This window comes from Malania oleifera, chromosome 2, assembly GCF_029873635.1.
Source record: "Malania oleifera isolate guangnan ecotype guangnan chromosome 2, ASM2987363v1, whole genome shotgun sequence".
In the NCBI taxonomy this organism is placed as follows: Eukaryota; Viridiplantae; Streptophyta; class Magnoliopsida; order Santalales; family Ximeniaceae; genus Malania; species Malania oleifera.
Window position 1 is genome coordinate 128,570,224 of NC_080418.1, and position 11,374 is coordinate 128,581,597.

The window sequence follows — 11,374 nt, forward strand, 5'->3', positions numbered from 1 at the left end:
TTATTAATTATTTTTATAGTAACAATTTTTTTTTTTTTGTATAACTAATTGCAATCAATCTATTAAAACTCTCTTCTTAAAAATAGGCATTCCATGAACCAAACATAGGGTTAGTCCTTTAAGATAGGCATAGAGTGAAAGAATAAAGTGATTTCAATATTTGATTAGTATAAGAAATATATAATCCTAAAATATCATGCCATTTCATTACATATTTATTATTATTCTTCTTTGGTACTGTGAAATTCCAAAACAAAACCTATTGAATAAAAATAATTTCAGACTTATCAATTGTAGGAAGAAAACTCAAGCAACTAGGAGGGATACATTACATCCAACACCAAAAAAGTATTTGCTAAACTCATTTTTTTTTTTTTCAAATAATATGCATATTGATTGCCTTCACATAAGATATTGATGATATACCCTAAATATATATCAGGGTCAAATCAGTCCATCTGCCATAAAAGAGCATTAAGGTGCAGCAGCAATCAGGGTCATTATCGCTCATGGACAGCTGCTCTGAAGGGGTCAACCCCATGCAGGCCAGAACGATCTATGCCCGCGCCACAGACAGTTGTTATCGGCTCCTTAAAGTCAGAGCAATTCACGCCCGTGCTATAACTCACCAATGAATGGTCATACATCCTTAGGTCAACTTCAAGTACTATAAGTAGGGACTCGGGCAAAAGGCCAAGGTAAGTCATTTTTAATCTACTTTACTATTGCATTCAACTTTTTTGAAGTGTTCCCTTACTTAGGCATCGGAGTGATCCCCCGGAGTACACCCCGGGTCCTCCAAGCCTACTTTGTTTTCATCCTTTTCAGGTCATCAGAAGTCGAAGAGTAACGTCGCAGGTCCCAATCATTTTTATCCAACAACAGTTGGCGTCGTCTGTGGAAATTGCATCTAACACGTGCTTATCTTACTTCTAACCTCCAATTCCCGAACAATGACAACAACCCACAGCTCAAGCTCCAGCCCTGCCGCCGGTAAAGAATCACCCCACTCTATTCATTCCACACATGGAGATCATTCAGGGGTTACCAGGGAGGAATTCCTCGCTTTCCAAAGGAGAATGGAGGCCTCCTAGAAGAAGATAGAGGATATGTTCAACCAACTCTTGCAGTAAAAGAGTAAGGACGAACATGTCCCCCGCCAACAACAGGTTAGCCCTGACTCACCTAAGAAAGTAGAGAACCTGAAGGAGAGTGAAGAAAAAACTAACCTCACTAAGAAAGTGGAAGACACGAACAACATAGGAGTAAATAAGCAAAGATCGAATGAGTTAGAGGAGAGGATAAAAAAAATTAGATCAAATAGAGAAAATGATGAAAAAGGGTCAAACCAACCCCTCTTACGGGGAAACCTCTTTAAAATCCTCAGAGCCGTCGTTCACCAAAGAAGTGATGGAGGTCCCACTCCCCAGCAAATTCAAAATATCGATTTTCGAAAGGTATGAGGGCTTGACTAACCTGATCGATCATCTGGACACCTTCAAGGTGTGTCATGCATTTGCAACCACCCTTAAAGGTAGTTCTAGGGATTGGTACTGAACCCTACGGCTTGGATCGATCAACTCCTTCTCTGAGATGGAGCAACAGTTTACTTGTCATTTCATCAGCAGTTGGAGAATTGTCAAAACTTCGGCTCATCTGATGAGCTTGGTCCAAGGAGAATTGGAGACGTTTAAAAAGTTCATACATCACTTCCTCACTGCAACCCTAGAGATCCACAACCTGGACATAAGAGTGGCGTTGGCAACCTTGACCACAGCTCTTCAGTCGGGAAATTTCCTATACTTATTAGGGAAGAAGCCCCCAGCCGACATAGGAGAGCTAGTGGCCAAGAGCACAAAAATATGTCAACCTGGAAGAGATGATGGATACAAGAGGAAATCGGATTGAGTTGAAAAGGAAGGGTAGCAGAGAGATCAGCGAACCTTCTAGACCTGGGAAAAGACAGGAGAACAGCACGTTGCAGGCCAGCTCTCTAGCTATGGGGCACACTAGTAAGTTTCAAACTTATACCCCCTTAAACGCATAGCGAACTGATGTGTTGATGCACATAAGAAATAAGGAGTATATTTCATATACTGAACCTAGGCGAACACCCTCATATAAAAGGAACATGTCAAAGTTCTGTCAATTCCATAGGGATCATGGGTACAATACCGAGGAGTGTATTCAACTAAAAAATGAAATTGAGACCTTGATAAAAATAAAAAATAAAAAAAGGTCATCTATCGATGTTTGTTAAGAAAGGAGATCATCAAGGGGAAGCTCGTGAGCAGAAAAAGGCCAAACAGAAAGAAGAATATATCATTGGATAAATCGCTGTGATCTTTGGCGGCTTCGCTAGTGGCGGTGACAGTGGAGGCGCTTGAAAGAAGCATGCCAAATATGTGCTCTTAACGGAGAAAAAGGAACCAAATGGCAAAAGATCGAAACAGGAAGACGCTATCACCTTCAGTAGTGAAGATGAGGAAGGAGTACAATAGCCCTACGACGGCACTCTAGTAGTATACCTTCTGGTGGCCAACTACAAAGTGAGGCACGTTCTGATAGACAATGGAAGCTCGGCCAACATAATGTTTTGGTTGGTGCTCGAAGGAATGAATATCGGTAGGGAACGCCTCAAACCAATCTCCACCCTGGTGGTCGAGTTTGGAGGAGATGTAGTACATCCTGTGGGAACAATTACGCTACCAGTGACCATAGGGACGGCCCCACAGCAAATCACCTCATTGACGGATTCCCTGGTGGTTGATCGACCATCAGTATACAACATCATATTGGACCACCCATCGCTCAATGCGGCTCGAGCCATAACATCCACTTACCACCTAAAGATGAAATTCCCTACCCCACATGAGACAGGAATGATCAAGGAAAATCAAGCAACAGCTCGAAATTGCTACATGATGACCTTACAAAGCAAAACTAAAGCAAGGGAAACCTTGATCGTTAAAGACCTTGAGGTGAGGGGAGAGTACCTGCAAATTAGCAAGCTGGATGACAACCCTACACGCATACCAATAAATGGTAATTAGGAGAAGTTTGTGCAGATCGGAAGTCGCTTGTCTAACCCTTTAAAAACAGAACTGAGTAAACTACTAAACGGATTTGCGGACGTGTTTGCCTGGTTGGCCGATGATATACCGGGGATTGACCCTGCAATCATGGAACATAGGTTGCAGGTAGACCCCAACCATAAGCCCGTAAAGCAAAAGAAGAGGAGCTTTGCGTTGGAGCGGGTCAAGGTGATAGATGAGGAGGTAACGAAACTAGTATGGGCGAAATTCGTCAGGAGGTCAACTATCTGGAGTGGCTAAGTAATGTAGTTTGGTCCATACAACCATTATACAAGTCCAGAGTCTTACAACATAATTTACATACACATAAGATCATACAGATCTTCTCAAAAAGAAACTAAAGTCCAGAGTCTTACAACATAATTTACATACACATAAGATCATACAGATCTTCCCAAAAAGAAACTATTCTAACTTTCACCCTCTGATCCTGCTAAGCACAATACTTGTTATTTCCTGAAAAGTTGATTTGTATATTGGGGTGAGATACTCCTTAGTAAGGATGATCAAGTTAATATTAGTGTGTGGGCAGCATGCATTTAGTGCTTACAAAAAAACATCCATTCTTCATTTAATCGAAAATAGCTATTTTACATTGTACGTATTGGTACAATTGAAAATACGTGCTTCATATTCCTAATATAAATAGTTCATTAATTACATAACATCATTTACATAAATCTATAGGTATGCATGAAAGACAATCCCTAAGACTAAACGACATGTATAAATCCCCATGGTCAGGGTTGTATAGCCCGAAGGCTAGACAAAGCCTGGGGTGATCAACCCAGACAAAGTTAAACATACATCCGCGTCTTACTCCGACTAAGCAGGCATTTGCAAATTGCTTGCGTGGTTCCAATTGCCCTACCACATCTTGAAAGTCTGGGCTTCTAGGGAAGGTACACCCTCTACTGAGGCTAATCGACTAAAACCACTCACACCACTCTTGCAGTATAGTGTGGGCACAAACAGCCACATAAAGAACCTCTAGCAATGGTACAGTATTCATAACATAAGGGTCCTCAAGGTTCCTAAAGCATATCATGCAATTTAAGTAATATAAAACCATATTTCAACTCATTTCATATAAAACCTGTTATAGTATAAAACTCGGCCCTTACGACCATCATATATATAACTCGGCCCTCACGGCCATCATATAAAGCTTGGCCCTCGCAGCCATCATACATATAGTTTGGCCCTTGCAACCATCATATATATAAAACTCCCTATATTTTCATAAACAGTTCTAGTATTTTACAGACATTCACCTTGATTATAAAATAGTACATACATATCATTCATCTGCCACACAATTTCCCGTATTTTAAAACATAGCTCGTAGGCAACCAAGAAAAACATAGCATCATCAGTTTTAAAGATAAACCAAACTTCCTACCATTTATTTGTACTTAAAATAGAATAACATATATCCTAGGTTTGAAAAATGGTCTTTTGAACGGTCAGTTTTTGAAAGATCAACTGAAAACATAAATATACTTATTCCAAAAACATTTCGTACGGTTTAAATTCATTAAAAAGCTGACTTAACTTAATCCCCTTACTTGATTCTAAAAAAGAAACCGAAATGGATGGAAAAACTGAAACCCTAGCTTTTCGAACCACTGAAACTATGAGATCATACGAGCCGGGAAAGGAAAGAGTGATCCGAGAGTAAGAGAGAGCTTGTAGGAGTCTTTTAGTGAAAAATAAATGAAACCCTAGTAGAGCTCCAAAAGAGAGATTTTTGAGTTTCCTTGAAAAAATGAGGTCATTCCTATTTATAGGAGAGTAGCCCAGGAGAAAACTGGCGCCAGTTTCCCTTATTCCTACAAAACCGTTGTCGATTTTGTGGTTGACTCGCCCAGTTGACCCAAAACCGTCGACAGTTTTTCTTCGCTCTCAAAAACAGTCTACGGTTTTTGTCCTGCCTTATGAATTTCTTCTTTTTTCTTTTGTTTTCCTTCTCTCTTTTATATTTATTTGCTTTTATTTATCGGGTTCGGGTTTCAACACATCATGCATGAATGCATTATTACATACCAATACTTAAATGCAAATTACAATACAAAAAGAAAAAAAAAATAGAAATGTCTTTGACTCTTTGCTCTTTATTTTGCCAAGCCATACACTAGGTGAAGTGATCTTTTAGTTCCTCATGGCTTTGATCGTACCTTGATTCTACGTGCCTTCTAATAAGAAATCTGTTCAAACACTAGATGCATAAGTGAGATACTTTGGATTTGTCATAATCAAAACCAGATTGGATTCTTAAAGTCAACACATGGAAGTGGATAACAAATCACATACTAATCACACATAATTGTCTGACTTGGTATATGAAAGAATACACTACTATTACACATGGGCAACAAATCGTTACACCATTGGTAGGTTATAGGCCAACTTGATTTACTAGAAAGGATAAAATGTCGTCGGCATAGGTAACAAACTGTTGCGTAATCAATAGGAAAACCAACCTAATTTATAAAGAGGAAACTATCACATATATAGGCAACAAACTGTCGCATCCTTGGTAGCTAACTTGACCTAGTTCACAAGAAATGAAACTGTTAGGGACATTGGCTACAAATCGCTATGCCGCTAATAGTTGTAGACCAACTTGTTCTATAAGTAAAACTACCTTATATGCAAAAAATCATTACGTGGTTGACAGGAAAAACCAACTTTATTTTCAGAAGGAACACCATCATATACATGGGTAACAAACCACTATGTCTTTGATATATTGGTAAACTGACCTAGTGTACTAGAGGGGAAACTATGGAAGGCATTGGCAGCAACTGTTGTGTCACTAATAGATGTGGGCTAACTTGGTCTACAAAGGTTAAAACTACCTTTGACATGGATACCAAATCATTGTATCATTGATAGGCAAACTAACTTGGTCTTTCAAGAAAATGAACTATCGATATCTAGAGACATGGGCAACAAGCCATTGCATCATTGATAGGCATATAGGTGAACTTGGACCATAGAGGGAGGAAAAAGAGACTTTTTTTACATAATAACAAATCACTGCATCATTAGAACATAAATGCCAAGTTTATAAGAAATGGAACTATCAGAAACATGGGCAACAAAACATTTGATAGGTATAAACCAACTTGGTCTACAAAGGATAAAACTACCTTTAGCATGGACAATAAATCACTATGTCATTGGTAGGCAAATCCACTTGGTTTATAAAAGAATTTGGTAGGGATTGAAGAAATCAATGTAACTTGGTTTCCAAAACTTCTAATAATATATCAAATGAGATGTTTTGGAATGATTTGAAAACATAATGCATGTTATATAATAATGCTATCTAAACGTAATGAGGATGTGGTGATCACTGAGTTGTCAATATGATCATCTTCCATCCACTTCATTGTTTCTACATCTTCCATTGCCACTAAAACATTTATGAATTTCACTTCCCATAACTATATCTATCGACACTGTATTCTATCCAATAGTGTTGATGATTGAGAGTTGCATGGCGATCCTCTAAACAAGAAAGAAGAGGAAAAAAAAGACTTTATTACAAAATATGATGATTAAAAAAAGTGAAGCCACCACCTTTATTACTTTGTTTAGAAGGGAAACGAAGGAAAAGAACCTAGCTAAAGAATTTATGTTTGGAAAAAGTGGTTGATCAACCATTTTAAGGAAGATCATTCAACCATAATCCCTATCGACACCCTCTAAGAAGGGCTACTGCTAGGAATATGTGTGTGTGCACGCATTCAAATAAAAGAAAAAAAAAATAATGAATTCCCTTTTTTGATCACCGAATGAAATATCATTGTCCAAAAGCCCTAAACAACAGGATTAGAAACCCTAATACACTCTTATTTGAAAAAAGGATTGGCTTCAGGAAATCCAAAATTTTGAAAATAAAAATAATGAAGACAAATGGAAAAGTGATGAAAAAGTTTTGGTTGATTGTAATTGATGAGTTCAAGGATGCTGGGATCTCAATAACCTAATTACTTTAAAATGGAAAATATATTGGAAAATTCGGTTTGCCATCAAATTCCAAATAGGATTTGATTTGATTGAATTGACGCTTTTTTTGAAAAAATGGATGAGGTTGAATATTATTGGCAATCAAATCGAAAAAGGTTTGATATGATTTTTGAAATTGGGATTAGGAATGGTTGGAATTGTTATTAAAATCATGAAATGAATGAGTGATATAAAAATCAATTAATGGGAATCAAGGATTACTGAGTGAAAGTTTGAAATCCATAATTGAAAGATGATTGATGTGAAAATCACTTATTAGAACCAAGGACTAATGTTGATGAACATTAAAAATTCATAATCAAATAAGAGATTTACTAGTGATTGATATGAAATTACTTATTGGAATCAAGAATTTATGGTGATCGAGATTTTAAATCTAAGATTTAAATTATATATTTAATGGGAGTGAGTGGAAAATCCCTTGATTGAAATCAAGAATTTATGGTGATGGAGATGTAAAAATCTATGATTGAAATCAATGATTTAATGGTAATTGAGTGGAAATTTGCCAAATTGAAATCAAGAATTTATAGTGAGAGAGATTTAAAAATCCATTATTGAAATCAGAGATCTAATGGTGATTGAGTGGAAAATTCCTTGATTGAAATCAGGAATTTATGGTGATTAAGAGTGAATTCGTAATTGAAATCCATCATTTAATGGCAGTTGGGAAGACTTGCAATTTGTAATCAATCAAGAGGACAGATTTTTTAAGAAGAGAATATTCGATTGGATATAGGATCCAAGAATGGAATTTTTTTTTTTTAAATGGGAATCTTTGACAAAAAAACAAGAGTTTTTTTAAAATGTTACAAGAGCTTCATCATCGACAATAAAAGGAAAACATTTACAATCTAATCAAAAAGTCGTTTTTTTTTTTTTGGAAAGGTGGTGGAATTTTGAAAAATGGAAGAGTGTTCCAAGTTCGCTCTTTGTGCCTTGAAGCCCTGGTGCCAGTACCTATTCATATTCACCCATATAGGGAGAACAACCAATTACTCATGATTGATCAATCAAATTTAAATCAGATTGGTTAATTTTTTATTTTTTATTTATTTATATTATTAACCTATTGCTACCTGCAATTTCCTTCTGTTATTTGTGTGCAAGTGCCTTCTTTAGGAGATTGGCCCACCAAGATGAATATGTCTTTTATTATTATTATTATTATTATTATTATTATTTTGATTTTTCATGTATTTATTTTTTATTCATTTTTTTGAGATTGTACTTTTTGCTAAATAAGACTCTGGACAAAATGGGATGTCTACAATGTGTGTGTAGGGGGTGTTAGTACCTTCCCCTCATATAACTAAACTCTTGAACACTACTTTAGAACATATACTATCAATTAGTTAGAGACCAATTAATTGATAGTAATTAGGCGAAATTAACCACACATAGACAGAAAAAATGTTAGTGATGACTTGGTGAACCTATAGAGTACAACATAAAGTACATAAACAAATTTGTGGATAGTCATCCCCATCAAAGGGTCGGATTCTAGTCCGCACATGCTGACAATTGTTATCTTTGTAAGACTTTTTGAGGAAGTTTTCCTTTGATCCCCTTGCTTTTGAAGTATCTTGTTGTGTTTGCAATCAGCTTCATCATCTTCATCTTCAGAGTTGTTATATGATTCTACTACTTTAATAGCTATGCTTTTCCTTTTGCATTGGTGAAACATTAGTAATATTCATGGTTATATCATGTATAATAAGTGAGTCAATTAATTTATCTACAGATAAAGAATTTAAGTCCTGCACTTTAGCTATAAATTTCCTTTTCTTTCTCATTTCTTTGGTAAAGATCTTATGACCTTTTAAACCATTTCGGTTATAGGAAAGATCTTACCTAGTCCCTTTATTGGATTGTTGATATTTGTGAAATGATTATACATATTTTCTATAGATTCTTCATCTTTCATCCTAAACACGTCATACTCACTCATGAGTATGTTCACTTTTAATTCTTTAACCTAGTTGGTTCCTTCATGTAGCTAGCACTTCTAATATGTTCTAGATTTCTTTTAAAGAGTCAAGTCCAGAGACTTTATTATACTCATCTTGAGTTATAGCACAACATAATATATTCAGAGATTGGGCATTTAGTTAAATATGTCTCTAATCAGTCTTATTCCATTCATCCTTAGACTTAGGAACTAGGTCATCGTATTTATTTTTCCATTTTCATAGGAATCATTGGTCCTTTTCCATACTCCTGCATCAATGGATTGGATGTTGGTTTTCGCTCGAGCCTTCTAGTAGGTATAATTAGACCCATCAAGTAAATGAGGCCGGTTTGTGGATTGTCTTTCAACATGTCTTTGGCTTGTCGTGGATGCCAGTAAATCTACTCTACAATATAGAAAATATTTAGTACAAGATCCTTGCTCTAATACCATATGTTGCTCGGTTAGGTACCTAAGAGGGGAGGTAAATTGGATGATTTTAAAACTTCTAGATTTTTACACAAGTTATAAGAGATACATCAAAATTCAACTCGACCTTTCAGATAAGATACATTCAATAGAGAGTTCAATAAAATATTCAAGTTAAGCATGCACTCAATTGGTTGCTAAAATGATAGGAGTGAAACACACGATCAACATAAAATAGAGAAAAGATAAGACTGATACACCAGTAATTTATAGTGGTTCACTCACCTAAACTATGCCCAGTCCCCAAACTAAATAGTTTGGGTTTTCCATTAATACAAAAGCACTGAATTGGTTGCTAAAATGATAGGAGTGAAACACACAATCAACATAAAATAGATAATAGATAAAAGTAACGTACAAGATTATATAACGATACATTCAATCACCTCAAACTAAATAGTTTTGAGTTTTTCCACTAATACATTTAGTGTTACAATCTCTAGGGGATACTTCTGAGCATTGTTGGACAACCACCAACAATATGCACCTTAGCACCAGGAATAACAAAACCCCCTAAGGTTAACACAAACCTAATATTACATGGCCCTTTGTCCAATCTCAATGTCGTAGCACTCAAGACACACCAGTCCCACAAGGTTCACACCCAATCTATGTAACAAGTAACATTGGACTCTAAGGTCATTTCTAACTTACACACACAAGTTGAATATCAAAATCTGTGAGTTTGGAGAATCTTTGTTAAAAACTTAACCTCTTAGGAAAAATACAACATTATGTTCTTATGAAATCAAAATTACAAATGAACAGTAAAATAAAAGAATGGGAGTGTGATATTCTTCAATCAACATAATTCAATTCTTGTTTAGTCATGTTGGTCATGCTTATATTTATAGATGTGGTCATGTGTTTCCTCATGCAGCAACTTTAGACATAGTAGTAAATGTTCAATGGTTATGAATATCCAACCACATGAAATGAGCGTTGATTCTTTAGCTAAATATATATATGGGAACTTTCAGCCATTGACATATCTCCATTGATTCTTCAATTTAAACTTTAAACATTGAGAGGATTTGTCAACAAGAATCAATCATCTGTTTAAGAAATCAATTAATTTAAATAAACATAAGAAACAATTTAAATCACAATAGTTTAGTAGACAGATTGGATAATGTCTTAAATTGGAGGATAGTTTGCAATGCATTTGTAAATACATCTATAAACTCACCTGTAAGTGCATCTATAAGTTCATATGTAAATGAGTGTATAACTTTGTATGTAAATGCATTTGTAAATTTGTATATAAATTCATCTACAAATTCATCTATAAATGCATATACTGGAGGTTTAAAGCACAATAAATATTCATTAAATGTAATCAATCAAGTTCATCAACCAATTTTGTAATTCATCAAAACTTAAGTCTAACATGTCAAGGTATTGAGGAAAGGAACAAGTCTAAAATTAGTCATAACCATTTTAGCTTTTAGCATGCATGCATTGGATTATATGTTGGAGGGAAATAGAGGAATGAAAAATATTAGGGGTAAGCATGTACCTCCTAAATTGCATGATGATGGCTCATTAGGGCAACCATCTTAGTAGCCATGAAGGTTATTGCCAAGAAAATGTGTCACCTCCTAGAAAAAAGCTTTCAGTAGAGGTTGGGGGAGCAATTAGAACTCCCAAGTAATCACCCAAGGACTTGAGAAAACAAGATAAGGAGGGGAGATGAAGGTAAGTTATCCTAAAAATGTATTTTTAGCTCTCTATCATCTCCTTTTTGCGATGCATTTAAGAATTAAAATAAGTCTTGCTTCGATCACTCAATTATTTCTAT

General features: G+C 35.7%; 1 protein-coding gene across 1 annotated transcript; it reads left to right on the forward strand.

Moving 5' to 3' along the window:
- Positions 1-2,615: 2,615 nt before the first annotated feature.
- On the forward strand, positions 2,616-3,335 carry LOC131148360 (uncharacterized). The gene is made up of 2 exons (XM_058098074.1): positions 2,616-3,045; positions 3,103-3,335. Exons 1-2 carry the CDS (start codon positions 2,616-2,618, stop codon positions 3,333-3,335), a joined length of 663 nt encoding a protein of 220 aa, XP_057954057.1.
- Positions 3,336-11,374: the final 8,039 nt, after the last annotated feature.